We start from the raw sequence: 20,203 nt of genomic DNA, 5'->3' as shown, positions 1-20,203 counted from the left end.
GGTGATTCCTCAGGGATCTAGAACTAGAAATACCATTTGACTCAGCCATCCATTACTGGGTATATACCCAAAGGACTATAAATCATGCTGCTATAAAGACACATGCACACGTATGTTTATTGTGGCACTATTCACAATAGCAAAGACTTGGAACCAACCAAATGTCCAACAATGATAGACTGGATTAAGAAAATGTGGCATATATACACCATGGAATACTATGCAGCCATAAAAATGATGAGTTCATGTCCTTTGTAGGGACATGGCTGAAACTGGAAAGCATCATTCTCAGTAAACTATCGCGAAGGACAAAAAACCAAACCCCACATGTTCTCAGTCATAGGTGGGAATTGAAACAATGAGAACTCATGGACACAGGAAGGGAACATCACACTTGGGGGACTGTTGTGGGGTGGGGGGAGGGGGGAGGGACAGCATTAGGAGATATACCTAATGCTAAATGATGAGTTAATGGGTGCAGCAAAACAACATGGCACATGTATACATATGTAACAAACCTGCACATTGTGCACATGTACCCTAAAACCTAAAGTATAAAAAAAAAAAAAAAGTCAGGAAACATCAGATGTTGAAGAGGATGTGGAGAAGTAGGAATGCTTTTACATGTTGGTGGGAGTGTAAATTAGTTCAACCATTGTGGAAGACAGTGTGGTGACTCCTCAAGGATCTAGAACTAGAAATACCATTTGACCCAGCAATCCTGTTACTGGGTATATACCCAAAGGATTATAAATCATTCTACTATAATGACACATGCACACATATGTTTATTGTGGCACCATTCACAATAGCAAAGACTTGGAACCAACCCAAATGCCCATCAGTGATAGACTGGATAAAGAAAATGTGGCACATAAACAACATGGAATACTATGCAGCCATAAAAAGATGAGTTCGTGTCCTTTGCAGGGACATGGATGAAGCTGGAGACCATCATTCTCAGCAAACTAACACAAGAACAGAAACCCCAAACACTGCATGTTCTCACTCATAAGTGGGAGTTGAACAGTAAGAACACATGGGCGCAGGGAGGGGAATATCACACACTGGGCCTGTCTGGGGGTGGGAGGCTTAGGGGAGGGATAGCATTAGGAGAAATACCTAATGTAGATGATGGGTTGATGGGTGTAGCAAATCACCATGGCACATGTATAGCTACGTAACAAACCTGCACGTTCTGCACATGTATCCCAGACTTAAAGTATAATAATAAAAATAATAATAATAATAAGGTCAAGTATGGTCAGGTAGGTAGAGATAGGGAATGGAATGGTGTTTACAAGGGCTGGGGTGTGAGGGGTGGGAAGAAGTGGGGAGATATAAGTCAAAGGATACAAAGTAGCCTATATGTAGGATGAACAAGTTGAAGAATCTCATGTACAACAGGAGAACGGTAATTAATAACAGTATATTGTGTTTTTGATAAATGAATAGATTATATGTGCTTTTGCCAAAGGGGGAATGGGTAACTTTTCCCATTGGTGAGATGATAGATAGGTTAATTGGTTCCACTATAGTTAGCATTTTATATATCTCTATATATCTTTATATATATATATACACATATATATATCTTATAACATCATGTTGCTTATCTTAAATATGCACAATAACATTGATTTTAAAAAAGCCAAACAATTATATATACATTCTATGGAATAATATTCAGCAGTAAAAAGGAACAAAGTATTAATATATACAGCAACTTAGATGATATATCTGTAGAGTTTCTGATTTTTAAAAAAGCCAACCTGAGAAGGATATATACCATATTATTCTCCTAGAAGGAGGGATATCTGTGATGTAACTGTTCACTATCTTGATTGTGATGATGGGCACACTAAATTACACACATAAAATTGTATAGTACTATATGCCTACACCACACAGATACAGATAAACCGACTGGGGAAATATTAATAAAATCAGTAGGTTGTATCAGTATCAAGATCCTGGTATTATAATACATTGTATAATACTAGCATCTTGATGTTGATATGATATTATACTACAGTTTTGTAAAATATTACTATTAGAGGAAACAGGGTGATGAGTATATGATTACTCCTTGTGTTATTTCTTGCAACTGCATGTAAATCTATAATAATCTCAAAAAACATTTCACTTAAAAATCTAAAAGGTGGGAAAGTTATATCATGCAAACTATAAGAAACCTGGCATAGCCATGTTAATGTTAAAAAATATATAATTCAAAATGAGGAGCATCACTAGAGATAGAGGCATAGTTTATAACAATAAAATAAGTAATTTATCTGGATTCCTGAAACTAGCATGGAAAAGATCCTCCAATGTGCTATATATAAATGAATAAATAAGCCCAAGGAAATAAACTCCTATATGAGCTGAACACTGCCTTTCTCCTCTATTTATATTTCATATAATTTAAATTTATCTGAGTTCCTCATGTGATTTAACCTGAAGCATAATATCAGTTAACAAAAGATAGTAATGGCATCACATTCCAATTTGCTTTAAAAAGCAAAACATGGTAATAGGGATTTTCATTTATTCATCATTTTAACCTAAATTCAGTACTAAAGGAGAAAAACCCTGACTTTCTGTTCTTTTCATGGAAAAATTATAAAGCAGTTTACTTTTGTGTCTCTCAAATTTCACTTCCTAGAAATAACAACACTGTTTAACCGATTTCTTTTAGCTTATTTAGAGAACATGTACATGCCAAAGTCCAATGTAAATTTCATGAGTCACTTGAAGACAAACATATTTAGAGAGTAAACCTTTAAACGGATTTTATCGTCAACAGGTAGAAGTATCTCTGTGAAATAATGATCTCTTTGACTACAAAATGACATCTACCTTCTGATCACAAAAGAACTGAGGAAGCTGTTTCCACTACGGCTCTATTGCACTGGTGAGTCCAGGCCCATGGATGAGAAATTGATGCAAGGATCAATACAAGCTTAATTTGAATTAATAAAAGGAAATATTTTCTCCCTTTGAACTTATCTCCATAAAGCAATTGTGCCTCCTCTTGGGGGTCACGTTTTCACAATCAATGGCCTTTGAGGAGCTCTTGAGTCAAGTTGGAGGCCTTGGGAGATTTCAGATCCTTCATCTGGTTTTTATTCTTCCCTCTCTCATGGTATTAATCCCTCATATACTGCTGGAGAACTTTGCTGCAGCCATTCCTGGTCATCGTTGCTGGGTCCACATCCTGGACAATAATACTGGATCTGATAATGAAACTGGAATCCTTAGTGAAGATGCCCTCCTGAGAATCTCCATCCCACTAGACTCAAACCTGAGGCCAGAGAAGTGTCGTCGCTTCGTCCATCCCCAGTGGCAGCTTCTTCACCTGAATGGGACTATCCACAACACAAGTGAGGCCGACACAGAACCCTGTGTGGATGGCTGGGTATATGACCAAAGCTACTTCCCTTCGACCATTGTGACTAAGGTAAAGGGTCCTGTTAACCTGTTCTGGATACACAATCTAGGTGTTTAGAAGAACATAAACATGCTTTAAGCCTCTAGTTATTGTGTAGATACCGTAGTCAGTGCTCAGCCACTCTTTTGGCAAATAGTGATTGCTTTTTTTTTTTTTGAGATAGAGTTTGACTCTTGTTGCCCAGGCTGGAGTGCAATGGTGAGATCTCAGCTCACTGCAACCTCCACCTCCGAGGTTCAAGCAATTCTCCTGCCCAAGCCTCTGAAGTAGCTGGGATTACAGACATGCACCACGATACTCAGCTAATTTTTTTTCTTTGTATTTTTAGTAGAGACAGGGTTTCACCATGTTGGCCAGACAGGTCTCAAACTCCTGACCTCAGGTGATCCACCAAAAAGTGCTGGGATTGCAGATGTGAGCCACCATGCCTGGGTACTTATTTTTTAACTGTCAGGCACCTACATTGAATTTGAGGCAATGAACTCAACCAACTAGATATAAATACATCTATCACAAAACTAGCTTGAAGAGAAGACTAATGATTAGAAAAATATTCTTCTTGGTCACTTGTTCTCAGCCTAAGTTGCAAATTGGAAACATCTGTGTTATTTTAAAAATCTGCCTGCTTTGGCTACATGTTACAGAAGCAAATCAGAGTGGATTTCATACTAGCATCAATGGTTTAAAAAATCTCCTTAATGTGTGGCAAAAATTGAGAACCACTGAGGTATGCAGAGCTGAATGAATATAAAAACAGATATTAACATAACCTGGAAGGTTTTGGGTGAGGATTTCCAGAGAAATCCATGCTTAAGCCAAGACTTGAATGGTATAGGTAAGAAAATGTAGTAAAAAGAGGCTAGAGAATGTGTCCACTGAAAGCTGTTGCAGCAAGTGAACAATGAGAAGTCAAAAGCTGCTGTGAAGCTATGCTGTATTGGCTTCCTTCTCTTCCAGTGGGACCTGGTATGTGATTATCAGTCACTGAAATCAGTGGTTCAGTTCCTACTTCTGACTGGAATGCTGGTGGGAGGCATCATAGGTGGCCATTTCTCAGACAGGTGAGTGTCTCCAGATCACGGTTATTGTTACTCTGCAGTGTTTTTATCAGCTTACAATTAATTCTTTCACAAAGAAGTGTTATTGAGTTATAATATGCAATTTACACTGTTGGTGCTGCTTTGTTCCCCAGAGAGCTAGATACAGAAATGAATTACAGTGAGTTTAGTGAGTGCCATTTTGTTGCCACAGAGATCTCTGAACAGCGTCTCTGTATAGGATACTGAATACACAAATATCAAGATAGAGAATTCAGCCTCCTTGAAAATACAAATATATGAAATGGTGTGTAGACCTTGGCTAGGGATATTGTGTTAAGTCCCTCCTGGACTCTGTGAGCTAAATGCTTGTGGGCTCCCAGCCTGGTTGTCATTATCATAATTACCCCACTGTAATGAGTAGGTGTATTAGTCTGTTCTCATGCTGCTAATAAAGACATGCCTGAGACTGGGTAATTTATAAAGGAGAGAGGTTTAATCAACTCACATTCCACATGGCTTGGGAGGCCTCACAATTTTGGTGGAAGGTGAATGAGGAGCAAATTCATGTCTTGAATGGTGCAGACAAGAAAGCATGTGCAGGGGAACTCCCCTTTATAAAACCATCAGATCTCATGAGACTTACTCACTACCAGGAGACATCACGGGAAAAACCAGCCCCCATGATTCAATTACCTCCCACTGGCTTCCTCCCATGACACATGGGGATATTACAATTCAATGTGAAAGATTTGGTTGGGGACACAGAGCCAAACCATAACAATATGAATTTTAAAATAATAGTTTTCAGTTCTGTGAAGATCTCAATGGTAGTTTAATAGGAATAGTATTAAATCTATAAATTGCTTTGGGCATGTATTAGTCCACTGTTGCCCTGCTGTGAAGAACTGCCTGAGGCTGGGTAATTTATAAGAAAAAGGTTTAATTGACTCACAGTTCAGCATGACTGGGGAGACCTCAGGAAACTTACAATCATGTTGGAAGGAGAAGTAAACACATTCTTCTTCACATGGTGGCAGGAAAGAGAAGGGAGGGTGAAGGGGGTAAAAGCCCCTTATAAAACTATCAGATCTCATGAGAACTCACTCACTATAGTGAAACCAGCATGGAAGTAATGCCTTCCATGATTTCAATTACCTCTCACCAGGTCCCTCTCATAACACATGGGGATTATGGGACCTACAATTCAAGATGAGATTTGGTTGGGACACAGCCAAATCATATCAGGGCAGTATAGCCATTTTTTATAACATGGACTCTTTCTACCTATGAGCATGGAATGATTTTCCATTTTTTGATGTGTCATCTTTGATTTTTTTTTTGAAGTAGTGTTTTGTAATTCTCCTTGTAGAGATCTTTCACCTCCCTAGTTAGCTGTATTCCTAGGTATTTTATTCTTTTGTGGCAATTGCGAATGGGATTGCAATTCCTTATTTGGCTCTTCAGCTTGACTGTTATTGGTGTATAAGAATGTTAGCAATTTTTGCACCGTTGATATTCTATCCTGAGACTTTGCTGAAGTTGTTTATCAGCTTAAAGCTTTTGGGCTGAGATATGGGGTTTTATAGATACAGTATCATATCATCTGCAAACAGGATAATTGACTTCCTCTCTTCCTTTGGATGCTCTTTATTTCTTACTCCTGCTTTGATTTGCCCTAGTTAGGACTTCCAATACTTGTGCTGAAATTGGAGTGGTGTCTTGTGCCAGTTTACAATAAGATGTTGCTTATTCAATAAGATGTTGGTTGTGGGTTTGTCATACATGGATCTTGCTCTTTTGAGGCATGTTCCTTCAATACCTACTTTATTGAAAGTTTCTTAACATGAAACGTTGTTGAATTTTATCAAAAGCCTTTTCTTCATTTATTTAGATAATTATGTGGTCTTTGTCTTTAGTTGAGTTTATGTGATGAATCACATATATTTATTTACAAATATTGAACCAACCTTGCATCCCAGGGATAAAGCATACTTAATCATGGTGGACAATTTTTCTGATATGCTGCGGGATTTGGGTTTGCCAGTATTTTGTTGAGGATTTTTGCATTGATATTCACCCAAAGATATTGGCTTGAAGTTTTGTGGTTTTTTTTTTGTTTTGTTGTTTTTGTAATCTCTGCCAGGTTTTGGTATCAGGATGAAGCTGGCCTAATAGAATGAGTTAGGGAGGAGTCCCTCCTCCTTAATTTTTTGGAATAGGTTTCAGCAGGATGTTGCCAGATCTTCTTTGTACTTCTAGTAGAATTCAGCTGTTGATTCTGTTTGGTCCTGGGTGCTTTTCCAATTTATTATTTATTATTTATTTATTATTATTTTGGTTGATAGGCTTGTTGGGTGTTTTTCTGAGGTGATTAGATTTGATTCTCTTTCTGTCTTTATCATTTATTGGTTCTCCTAGTACTTTATAGTTTTATTGCTTTCTTATGGTAACTTGCCATCTCACTACTTCAAGATGTAAGACTCCCTGGAGAATGTTTTTTGCTGTTTCTGTGATGGTAATTCCTTTAGTTTTTGCTTGTCTGTGAAAGATTTATAGTTCTTTCATTTCTGAAGCATAGAAGAATTTTTTCTGGGTATAATATTCTTTTCTGGCAATTTTTTCTTTCAGGACTTTGGATATATTATCTAATTTTCTCCTGCCCTCCAGGTTTCCACTCAGAAATTTGCTGTTAGTCTAGTAGGAATTCCTTTATATGTGACTCAATGCTTTCTTCTTGTGGCTTTTAGTATTTTTTCTTGATCTTTGCTTTTTTGAAAATTTGACTATAATGTGCCTGCTAGGGGACCTGTTTGAGTTGATGCTATTTGGCATTCTTTGAGCTTCTTGTACCAAGATATGCATCCTTATCACAAGACTTGGGAAATTTTCAGCTATCATATCATAAAATATCATAAAATATATTTTCTATATATCCCTTCCCTTTCTCTAGATTCTCATAATGCAAATATTTATTCACTTACTGTGTTTATACATTCTGTAGGCTTTCTTCATTCTTTGTAATTCTTTTTTCTTTCATCTGCCTCTATTATTTTTAGCAAACTGTCTTTAAGTCTCAGAAATTTACTTCTGCTTGTTCCAGTCTATGGTTAAAGCTGTCAGTTGCATTTTTTTTTACTTCATTCATTGAATATTCAACTGTAGGATTTCTGTTTGGTTCTTTTTTCTATCTATGTCTTTGTTAAATTTTTTCATTCAAACAATGTATTGTTTTTGTAATTATATGAATTGTCTATAGTTTCTTGTATCTCACTGAGTTTCTTTAATATTGTTATTTTGAATTCATTTTCTGGCATTTTGTATATTTCTCTATAATTGGGGCCGGTTACAGGAAAATTTATTGTGATCCTTTAAATGTGTCAATTTCTTTCCTTTGCAATGTTTGATTTGTCTCTACATTGATTTCTTTGGATTGAGTGGAAAGGTTGCTTCTTACAATTTTATGAAGAGATTTCATAAGGAAAGGCTTGTTTGTATGAATGGGTCTTGTATCGTCAGTTTTATGGGGTTGTGTCAGGCTTTTGGTTCTAGGTGGGCACAGTAGTTATAGTTTCTGTGTAGTTTCTTCAGCTTTAACCTAGGCTAGTGACATGTGCTAGGTCTTAGTGGCATAGGCTGCAAGAGTTGGTTATGGTAGTGGTAAGGCTTTGCTGGGGGTCGGCTTGCCAGGCTGTTTCTCAGGTCTAGGGTGCATGCATGCACGTGGTGGTTTGGCCAAGTTAAGCCAAGTTAGACTTATGGTGCTATTACTCTGGCCAGGAGCACATACATAAGGTTGCTCTGCAGGCTGGTGGCAAGCCTGCCAGTAGTCCCCCACAGGGCTGTTTGTCAGACGTGGGACACAGATACACAGTTTCTTGGGCTGGCTTCAAGTTGTATTTGCCAAGAGTGGATCACTGGGCTCTTTCTTAGGCTTGGAATCTGTTTGCATGACTTCTCAGCTTACCTGGGTGGTATGTCTTCTAGATGGGGGCCCATGAACTGTTCTCAGGGCTGGAATCCATGCACAAATCTACTCAGCCAGCCTGGGGTCATGCCTGCCTGCTTGGCTGACCTTGGTGTGTCTGCTGGGGGTGACCCACAGGGGCTGTTCCTGTGGTCTGAGACATGAGCTTATGGCTGCTGTTTGGCCACTTACCAGCCTTGGAGCTAGCTGGCCAGGAGTGGCCTGCAGAGCTATTTCTTGGGCCCAGAACATAGGTGCCACAAAGCTCAGCTGGCCTGGGGCATGTTGCTGGTGTGGCCTAAAGGGTGTTTTCTGGCCCAGGACATTCAGCTCATAGCAGCACCAATGGTATCACTTCAGCCTGGGGGCTTGCTGTCCAAGGATGTCCTGTAGGAATGTTTTTCAGACCCAGGACATGGGCACACAGCTACTCAGCCAGCCTGGAGGTGTGAAGTGCCAGGGAAGCTTTCAGTTGTTCTGACATCCTGATTGCAGGTGCAGGGCCCACTGGGCATACCAAGGGCTTGTCTGCAGGGGTGGGGCATCATGGAGCTGTTCTCAGGTTCTAGAAAGAGGTTGCATAGGAGCAGGCTTTCCTGGCTGGAAGGCTGTTAGTTGCATAGAGTTTCAGGGCCTTTCCCCCTTGGGAAGGGCATGCGCAGTTTAGCTGGCTCAACAGTGGGTTCACCCTGGGCAGAATTGCCAGATTGGCTTTTCCAGATGAAAATGAGGGTGGTGGGATTGTTTCTCTGCTTTGCAGGACCAGAGTCACCACTGATTCTTGAGCCCAGGCTCTGCACTGCTGGGTTGTGGTGTTCAGTCACTGATGTGGGCTTCATGGAATGAAGATAGAGTTCCAGTGCTGGAGAGGTGCGGTGGCTACTGGCCCCCAGGGCAGGATGCACTCCAGAGGTGGCTCTGGTCTCAAGATGGTGCCATGCTGCAACAGCTTGACTCATGAGGGATAGGCGTGACCTGGGGAATACAAACTTTGTGCTTCTAATCTGGGCAATGCAGTTGGGTAAATTTTCAGCAGCTCTCTTTTGGACTCAGGACTTGTGCAGACTGTGAAATTCTCCTATGGTAAGAACTGTTGCTGTTTTGTGGTGGCAATGGAGACTGGTGGGTTCTTTCTGCTTAACTTTTCCCCACAATGAGAAATTCCTCATGACTCCAGGTAGATCTGATCCAGATGGGAAAGATGTGGCTACAGAGGCTGGGCACCGCCATGCTGCCCTCCTGGACTTCCAATCACCACAGATGTGTCTCCACCCCCTCGCTGCATTCCAGTGCTCTCCCTTCCACATTCTAGTGAAATCTTACCTGTTTATTTGTTGCCTTAGTTTTTTCCTCATAGTGTGTGGGTTTTGGGGGAATGAGTGTCAGGAGTCTCTACTTAGCTATCTTGCTGATATCACTCCTCTAGATACTATTTAAATATATTTAGAGTTCCATTTCAAATGTAGAACAGTTCCCAACCCAAAACTTTGTTTGTTAATATTAATGGCATATACAATAAGCACACCCCATTTAGTCCAAGTTGTCTCCTTTAAGACCTGTCTTTACAAACATCCTGTAAAATGCCAAATTTCCTTTCCCTTTTTGGCCTTCACCTTCTCTCTCTCTTCACTCTTCTTTCTACATATTTTTTCCAGTGAGAAGTTTCTGTACTTTTCTCTGTCTGGGTTGTGGCTCTCCTATATTTTGTTCTAGATGGAACACAGAGGCCTATAAACCCAGATCAACAATGGGAGTCCAAGTTTCTTTATGAGAGCCTCTTAGGCAACCCACAGAAACTTTGATGCATTGCTCCACTGATGTATCTTATACATAAGTTTTAGCCTTGGCCTGCATGGTCTTAGAGACCCAAATACATATTTAGCTCTCTTGTATTTCATATACTAATGTAGACTCTCTACTATGCTGGATTCATATGTCAATGTAGTAGATACTTATTACATATTACAATTTCCAACATTTGTAGCTTCTTTTATACAGTATCTGTTGGTATCAGAGGCCTTATTATTAAATGATGAAGTTTTGGATTTTGATATTGTTAGTGTATATTATAAACAGGGAGGGTTACTTCTGAGGATATTTCTGTGTCAATTTAGCTCTTGATCTTTCAGGATTTAAAGTACACAAAATATTTGTTAAAATATTATCAAATTTTAGAGTGAGCTTTCATTTTCTTAAGTTTTTACCCATAAATTATTATTGCTGTCATAATCTAACATGACTCTCTGTTTCTCAGGTTTGGGCGAAGATTGATTCTCAGATGGTGTTTCCTCCAGCTTGCCATCACTGACACCTGTGCTGCCTTCGCTCCCACCTTCCCTGTTTACTGTGTGCTACGCTTCTTGGCAGGTTTTTCTTCCATGATCATTATATCAAATAATTCTTTGCTCAGTAAGTCAATAATTGTGATCTTCTCTATTTTATGAGCCTTGAATTTGAACTTGAAATTTTCATCTCTATTTGACCTTAAATGCTATATGGGTTTTCTTTCAGTTACTGAGTGGATAAGGCCCAACTCTAAAGCCCTGGTAGTAATATTGTCATCTGGTGCCCTTAGTACTGGACAGATAATACTGGGAGGCTTGGCTTATGTCTTCCGAGATTGGCAACCCTGCACGTGGTGGTGTCTGTACCTTTCTTTGTCTTCTTTCTTCTTTCAAGGTAGGAGCTTTCTCTCTCTCTTTGTCTTTGGGGTCCTGGGATGAAAATGAATATTGAATAAGAACATATTGATTTTCTTATTCCCACTTCTGTACCTAGACCCATGTTCTCATCTATTCACTCTGTGCAGCTTGAGAAACAATGGTAAATAGCAATGGCTCTTCTGCCTGGGAGTTCTGACATAAAATTGGGAAAAACTTTTATTGTAGATATAGAATGATTCCATCTTTTTTTTACCAAACATATAGATTCAGATGTTTCAAAAAGAAATATCTTTTGATTCATTTTTGCCTTGAAATAAATCAAGTTATGGTGATATGTATAATGCTTTTCACTTTTATAGGTGAAATTGGAAGAAACCACAAGTGTATTCATATAACTCTTTGACAATAGTGCAGGACCGTTTCACCAGTACTAAAAGTTGGGCAGACTGAGTGATTTATAGCATGTGTTCAGCACTTCCTCCTCCATTAGATAATTTTAACAAACATTTATTTGTGGCTAATTTCATCTCTACATTTGAAACCAATCTAGGGAAGCATCAGATTCAGTTAGAAATTACTGGAATATTGAGATATTACTATATATTTAACACAGTGAGATGAATTCCGATAGAGAGTAGAGTATAATCCATGTCAGACTCTTCCATTATCTTATTTCATCTTCATAACAACCCAGTAAGGAATATGGCACTGCTGTTTTTGTTTTATTGATGAGGAAAACTGAAGCAGATGTAAATGAGTGACTCACTTGCATAGTAAGTTACCAGCATAGCTGGTAGTGGCAGAAGTACTTCCAACCTTCGAGCAGCTTTAACCTTACATAAATTGAAGACTCATTTTTCTTAAACGATACATATCATGAACATAAATTTGCTAGAACTCACACCAAACTTTGGAAAGAACTTATGCATGTAGGGACCCTAAAGCTTAAGCTTCACAGACTTCTTTGAAAATTTTCCTGTGATCAAACAAAGAAGTGATTTGTCTCCAAAGTCTGTGTTCCTAAACCATGAAGGTGTACTGCAGGATCATGGTCACATTTTCCTAGTATTTGGTCTAATAAAATAGACTTCTGTTTTCAATACAACCAAGTGGTGGATAAGAAATGGAAGACAAAAGGCATCCATAGCCAATAATCATATGACTAATAAGAAAGACAGAGATGACTGCACTTGTGTGTTTTTCTTTTATCAGGTGGCTGGTGGAATCTGCTCGGTGGTTGATAATCACCAATAAACTAGATGAGGGCTTAAAGGCACTTAGAAAGTTGCACAAACAAATGGAATAAAGAATGCTGAAGAAACCCTGAACATAGAGGTGAGTAGGAAAGGGAAGGTGGTTACTGGGTTGAAGGGAAGACATAAGCTGACATCTGCCTTCTCCTTGTTGAGATAGACTAACTGCTTCTAAGAAGGGCAGCTAGCTGAGAACACAAGCTCGGTTCTCATTTTTTCAAGGCCATCTCATATAAAAGCAGCTTTGGGAATTATGTAACTATCTCTTCCTTTAGTTCACTTCCTGATCTGAATCTACAACCTATGCATCCTTGTGGATACACTATACCCCTTTGGGGCCTTATTTCAAATGTCTTTATTGCTGCATAATTTCCTGGAGGCTCCTTTAATGTTCTTCTTCATTTTTCTTCACACCACTTTCACTTCTGTAATTGGCATATCATATATCACACTCGAGAGAAAGGGAACACATTTCTCTTGTCCTACTGAGTGCCAGTTCTCACCACAATGCCTGGGACGTGTTGATAAATGATACATGTTATTATTGAAGGTTGTGAGATCCACCATGCAGGAGGAGCTGGATGCAGCACAGACCAAAACTACTGTGTGTGACTTGTTCCGCAACCCCAGTATGCGTAAAAGGATCTGTATCCTGGTATTTTTGAGGTAGGCTCCGTATAGTATATGAGGGGCATTTAAAGTGTGATGACATGAATCGCTTTCTTATTTCAAAGGTTACAACAGCAGTGTATGTGTGTGTGTGTGTGTGTGTGTGGGACTGATTTGTAGATAAAAAATGAAGAAAATATACAGATAACTGCTACATTTGAAGAGAGGCAGAAGGTTATGTAGACTCACATGGACTGGTTACCACAATGAGGAGTCAGCCCTATCATCCTATCAGTCTCATCATTGGTGATTGATACTGAGGTAAATTGTGTTGTTTAATTTTCTTTATTTTTTCAACTCTACTGAAACAAATCTTAGTAATGTGCACAGATTATGAATGTATACAACTCCATGAATATTTTGATACATAAAAAAATGTAATCAAGCCAGGTGTGATGGCTCATGCCTGTAATCCCAACACTAGGAGGCTGAGGCAGGTGGATCACCTGAGGTCAGGAGTTCGAGACCAGCCTGGCCAACATGGTGAAACCCTGTCTCTACTAAAAATACAAAAATTAGACAGGAGTGGTGGTGCGCAGCTGTAGTCTCAGCTACTCAGGAGGTTGAGGCATAAGAATTGCTTTGAACCTGGGAGGTGAAGGTTGCAGTGAGCCAAGATTGTGCCACTGTACTCCAGGGTGAGTGAAAGAGTGAGACTCTGGGTGAAAGAGTGAGACTCTGTCTCAAAAGAAAAAAAAGAACAAAGAAAAAAGAACATGTAATCAACACCCAGATGTAGAAAAACCTTGGAAGGCCTCCTTGTGCATCATCTACAGTGATAAAAACTGCCCCTGCCAAAAATAACTTAAGAACAGTTCTGGCTCCATCACCATGAAGGATTATTGCCTGATTTTGACCTTTACAAAATGTAAAGATAACATGGCTCTGTTTGTCACAGGCTCCTTTTCCTCAACTTTATTCCTTCAAGATTTATCAGTGCTGTTGCTTGTAATAGTAGGTTGTTCTCCTTCCCCAGTGTTTCAGTATTCCAATAGATGAATACAGAACAATTTCTTTACCTACTTCATTGTTGGTGGACTTTTACTTATTTCCAATTGGGGGTGTTCACACAAGGGCTTCTGTAGGCAATTTTGTACATTGTCTCTCGGGGATATGTAAGTACTTACTTCGGTAGTGTCAGTAGGAAATATTTTAAATTCTAAATTTTTGAAAACTTATAAAAAGTGTTACAGGACAGTGTATGTCCACTTCCAAGCTGAAGACAGTACTATTAAATTATACAGTTTACCTCTTCCTAGGCATATCCTATAGGTGGCTACTTCATTTAATTGCATTGTGCTTTATCACTTTTCCCCTATCCACTACATTACAGACTCTGGCTTCTGAATCCTAGACAGTCAGAGTGGGACAAAAAAGTAGAGATAATGGTCAGAGAAGGACTTACTTGCTTGGAATTGCTATGATCTATGGTGGTTTCTTCTGCCATAACGTCTAAAGCTAGCTCTTTCTCGGTGTGATAGATCATTAATGTGGACTAGTTCTCCTTAGATGCTTTCTGGGTATATTGAAGAACCTTTGATTTTATTTCCTATGGTGAAATTGGTGTCGATTCGTTTGCCTGGGTTCTGACACATTTTCTTAGCTCTGGGAAATGAGATATGAACCTCTTTAGTGGAGAAACATCCTCCTCAGGCATCCTCTGCATTGAACTGTACCAGATTTTTTTGTTTGTTTCTTCTATTTTCTTTGCAATCAGTGTCAACGTGTTATCATTTAAAATAACTTATTATAACTATATAGTGTTTTTTATATGCTTGTGGTAACTGCAAAGCAAAAACCTATCATAGATATGCTAAAATTAAAACACAAAGAACCAAAAGATACAAGGGAAAACCACAAATAAAAACTGTAAAACTGAAACAAAGGGGTAAAAAGTCTACAAAACAAGTAGAAAACAAGTAAACAATAATGGCAGTGTTAAGGCCTTACCTATCGATAATTACCTTAAATGTAAATGGATTAAATTCTGCAATTAAAGACATAGAGTGGTTGAATGGTTATTTTTTGACTTAAAATGGCTCCTGGTCAGCTCTTACTTGGAAAGAGCCCACAGATGGTCTATGAGAGAAACACGTGTATCCCTGCCTCTGTGTTCATACAGTGTGCTTATTCACTCATTATATTCTCCGTCTGTGCTCTGACCCCTCAGGAGATAGCCACTGTTTCTCACCTTAAATTTCTTAGAATTGTGTCAGGCACCAGAACGCTGTGCTCCCAGACAGTGCTGCCAGGCACGTAGTCTTTTTGGAGCCTTACTCTCTAGCAAAGGGAAAGTTCTTCATAGTAGCAGCATTGGGGAGAAGAGAGAGAGCACTTACAGCATACTGACAGCTCTCAGAAAAGGAATTATTTCCCTAATTTTCAAGCTTTAATTCTTCTGTGTTCAATTCTTATATACCATTGAGTTTGATGACTGATTCAGGTTAAATTTCCCTGTCATTATCAACTACCTGCTTGGGAACTTGGACAAAAGAATGACTGACAGGAGTCCTGTTCTTATGTAATGTCATGCAATTATTCATGATAGCTCTAAGATCACCATCTTTAAAACAAAGTACTCTACAAATCGTACCGAGCCTTTATTCCTTAACACTGACCAATGACTGCCTGGGCCAATATGGTAATCGACTGCTGGACATAGGCTCTAAACCTTATGACGTGTCTTTTCTATTTTGTTCACCACAGATTTGCAAACACAATACCTTTTTATGGTACCATGGTCAATCTTCAGCATGTGGGGAGCAATATTTTCCTGTTGCAGGTACTTTATGGAGCTGTCGCTCTCATTGTTCGATGTCTTGCTCTTTTGACACTAAATCATATGGGCCGTCGAATAAGCCAGATATTGTTCATGTTCCTGTTGGGCCTTTCCATTTTGGCCAACACGTTTGTGCCCAAAGGTGAGAGAAGACTGGACTTTGGGGGAAAGAAAATGTCTTCTCTTTGTTCTTCGGGAATTGTATTGGCCACACTTGCCTAAAACCGGGAATAAAGAGGGGTACCATTTAAAGGCTACATATTCCCTCAAAGCAATATGAGCGTGTAACACAAATTTGGCTAATAATTGAGAAAAGAGCCAGGGGCAGCTCAGATGTGTATCTGTCTTCATCAACTCTGGAAGTAGCTGGATAGTGGTGACATTCATTCCTGACAGTTTCTCTAGGAGATCAATTGATCACGTGCCCTTTGGTTAATTACACTTTTGATAACAAGCATGGCATGTCTAGGCCTTGCAATTATATCCCATTTGAGGACACGATATTATTGCTTCCTTTGTGTGGGCTCTGTCTAGGTTCTTCCTCATTACTGTGTCTTCAGTGACCAGTCTACTCACTGATATCCGTGTAGCCACACTTGGGTGTGATGTTAAGTCACCATGACTGCAGCCCTTGATTAGGGGAAACCTTTTTGACTTTAATGAAATAGAAATCCTTTGTTTACAAGCAGAGAAAGAATCTATGGTAGGGACAATAAACTAGGCAGATTAAAAGCCTATTTCACTCCCTGTTAGACTGTTTTATAAGTTAATACAATGATTTTATGTAATGATTAGGGGAAACTTAGTAGGCACTATGCCTTCCCTGCTTCCCAAAACAAGAATGTATTTTACCGCATAATAGATTGGGGAACTCGATTCCTCTTCCTGAATATTATCAATAATGTATATTTCCTGACTTACATTGAGCACTTTCTATCTTATAAATCTATAATTATCTTTCTTTCTATATTAGGCAGAAAACTTTCTCTGAAACTTTCTTTTAATGCTTTCCAAAATTCTGAATTTATTTTTCCCCAAGCAGAAGTTCCATTTCTTGGTTCCTTATGCCTATTATCATTCTGGATCTAGCCTCTCTACTCTGCCCACTAACAAAGGAGTTTTTTCATTAGTCTCTTGTGCAATACCAACTCCATGACAATACTGTATCTGTACTAGATTGACTGAGTTATCCAGATTTACCTGGGACTTTCTTGGTTTTATCAATAAAAATTTCACATCACTAAAACCCCTTCATCCCTGGGAAATCTAGGATGCTGGTCCCTTTAAATTCTGCACTTTAATTGTAAAGTTCTCAAGTATAGTGCTGAGTCTCAGACTCCTCAATAATTGTCCACATGATGGTTCTACCTTCTATAGAATGGGCATAGTGAATACTGGACAGAAAAATTAAGAAAAAAATTTCAGCTAGACTCATCGTTTCTTCTCCCTCTCTGAAAAATCTTCGATATACAGAGAGATTTCCTGCATTAATGAAGATAATATTATGCACTTTTTGCCACCTATGTTGATAATTCTAAGCTGACAATTTCTCAGCTTATCAACCTCTGGATGTTCTCTGGCACTATTCAATTTTCTACAGTATTTTTCAAACATGCAAATACTCGATATGTTGTTTTTAAATTAAGTTTGGTGGATGTTGCTTCCTTCAGCCCAGATATAAGAGTCTCACTGGTCTCTTCCTTTTGCCAGAAATGCAGACCCTGCGTGTGGCTTTGGCATGTCTGGGAATCGGCTGTTCTTCTGCTACTTTTTCCAGTGTTGCTGTTCACTTCATTGAACTCATCCCCACTGTTCTCAGGTATAAGAGATACAGATGCTCCACCTGAGCCCAAAATAAGAATTTCCCACTAAACAGTACTTACTGAGGGAATAAACCTAAGACTTGTTTATTATTTTAAAAGCAATCATTTATAATACTAATAATACACTAACAAAAATTATGGCCAATGTTTATTGCAAGCTGACTTTGCACCATCTATTGTGCTAGGCAGTATTTTAATGCATCATCTCACTAATCTTTTGGACCACTCATCAGGGTAGGTGTAATGCATAACTGTCTATTTAAAATGATGAAAAAGAGTCTTAACTCACACTGAACCTGATTAAAAACAGCTAGAAAATCATAGAGAAAATCTCAAAAGCAACTGTTTGCCCATGTACCTAATGATTGTGTTTTATTGTCTTCTGCAGTCAAGTCAAAATAATATGTCACAAATTGCATGTGTAGATTTTTTCTGATTATCATGTATTATTATTTATCTGTAGGGCAAGAGCTTCAGGAATAGATTTAATGGCTAGTAGGATTGGAGCAGCACTGGCTCCCCTCTTGATGACCTTAACGGTATTTTTTACCACTTTGCCATGGATCATTTATGGAATCTTCCCCATCATTGGTGGCCTTGTTGTCTTCCTCTTACCAGAAACCAAGAATCTGCCTTTGCCTGACACCATCAAGGATGTGGAAAATCAGTGAGTGAATCTTCTAGCCATGTCCTGTGAGAAGCATATATCATTCTATATCCGTGATAAGAAATGAAAAACTCCATGTGTATCCTTGAGATTATTGTGAAAGCTTAGCCTTTCCTGAGCTACTTCCACTTGGGCCATTGCCTTTCATTAGCAGCAGGGCCAGCTCTATCCATTCTGAATTCCAACTCTAGATTACAGAGACACCCTCATTGGTAGTTTTAGTGATAAAGAGATAAAAATGAGCTATGTTGTGATGGCACATACTACTTTTCCTCATGAAAGACACACACTCATGATGGTATTTAATGATTCTTGGATTCATAGAGCTTGGGATATGGTGGGGAAGGAAATAAAATAGTGAAGGAAGAATGTTCAGAAATATCACAAAGAGTTAAAGATCCTCCTTGAAAAGATAATAAAGGAGATAACTCTTGTTTAGTTGCCTGTGAAATTCAGTCAATCTTGCTGCCATGAGTAATAGAAGGTTTGAGGATAGAGAAAATAAGAAACTAGGAAAAAGTATTTTTATTTTTAATTTTAATTTTTAAGTTTTATTTTATTTGTATATTTAAAGATGGGGTCTCCTCTGTCATCCAGTCTGGAGTGCAGTGGTGCAATCACGGCTTACTGAAGCCTCAAGTTCCTGGGCTCAGGTGATTCTCCCACCTCTGCCTCTCGAGTAGCTGGTGCACGCCTCTACATATGGCTAAATTTTTGTATTTTTAGTAGAGATTGGGTTTCACCATGTTGCTCAGGCTGGTCTCGAACTCCTGTGCTCAAGCAATCCCCCTGCCTTGGCCTTTTATTTTGTTTTTAATTGACTCAAAATAATTGCGCATATTTATGCGGAACAGTGTGACGTTTTGATACATAGAAATCATGGTAATTAGCATATCTATAAACTTACATCACTTTTTGTGGTGAGAACATTCAAATCCTTTCTTATAGCTCTTTTGAAATATATAATACATTATTGTTAATTATGGTCACCCTACTGTGCCATAGAACACTAGAATTTTTTTTTTTTTTTTTTTTTTTTTAGACAGAGTCTCATTCTTTTTCCCAGGCTGGAGTACAGTCGCACAATCTCGGCTCACTGCAACCTCTGCCTCCTGGATTATAGCAATTCTCCTGCCTCAGCCTCCCGAGTAGCCTGTCACCACGCCCGGCTAATTTTTTGTATTTTTAGTAGAGACAGGGTTTCACCCTGTTAGCCAGGATGGTCTCGATCTCCTGACCTTGTGATCCACCCACCTCGGCCTCCCAAAGTGCTGGGATTACAGGCGTGAGCCACCGCGCCAGGCCTATAACTTCTTTCTCCTAACAAACTGTAGCTTTGTACCTGTTGATGAACCTGTCCCTATCTCCCCCTACCTTCTTCATTCCCTAGCCTCTGACAACCACTATTCTACTATCAACTTCTATGAAATCAACTTTTGAAAGATTCTACATATGAGTGAGATCATGCAGCATTTGTCATGTGCTTCTCTTATTTCACTTAACATGGTTAATCCATGTTGTCATTTTTTTTTTTTTTTTTTTTTTTTGGAGACAGAGTCTTGCTCTGTCGCCCAGGCTGGAGTGCAGTGGCACAATCTCGGCTCACTGCAAGCTCCGCCTCCCGGGTTCACGCCATTCTCCTGCCTCAGCCTCTCCAAGTAGCTGGACTACAGGCGCCCGCCACCACGCCCGGCTAATTTTTTGTATTTTTTAGTAGAGACAGGGTTTCACCGTGGTCTCGATCTCCTGACCTCGTGATCCGCCCGCCTCGGCCTCCCAAAGTGCTGGAATTACAAGCGTGAGCCACCGCGCCCGGCCTCCATGTTGTCGTTAACATGTCATAATTCCATGTTAAGTGGACAGGATTTCATTCTTTTTTATGGCCAAATTGTAT

The 20,203-nt window shown here is 39.2% G+C and overlaps 1 protein-coding gene across 1 annotated transcript; it reads left to right on the top strand.

Moving 5' to 3' along the window:
- Positions 1 to 3,058: 3,058 nt before the first annotated feature.
- On the top strand, positions 3,059 to 18,313 carry LOC100590002 (solute carrier family 22 member 10). The gene is given in 11 exon segments (XM_003274123.2): positions 3,059 to 3,460; positions 4,409 to 4,512; positions 10,710 to 10,864; positions 10,967 to 11,077; positions 11,080 to 11,134; positions 12,331 to 12,401; positions 12,404 to 12,453; positions 12,922 to 13,037; positions 15,747 to 15,961; positions 17,530 to 17,638; positions 18,106 to 18,313. Coding segments are annotated over 11 exon segments (1,596 nt in total).
- The last annotated feature ends 1,890 nt before the right edge of the window (positions 18,314 to 20,203 follow it).

Source organism: Nomascus leucogenys, unplaced genomic scaffold (assembly GCF_006542625.1).
Source record: "Nomascus leucogenys isolate Asia unplaced genomic scaffold, Asia_NLE_v1 001586F_30833_qpd_obj, whole genome shotgun sequence".
Classification (NCBI taxonomy): domain Eukaryota; kingdom Metazoa; phylum Chordata; class Mammalia; order Primates; family Hylobatidae; genus Nomascus; species Nomascus leucogenys.
This window is presented reverse-complemented; position numbering and strand designations above follow the sequence as displayed.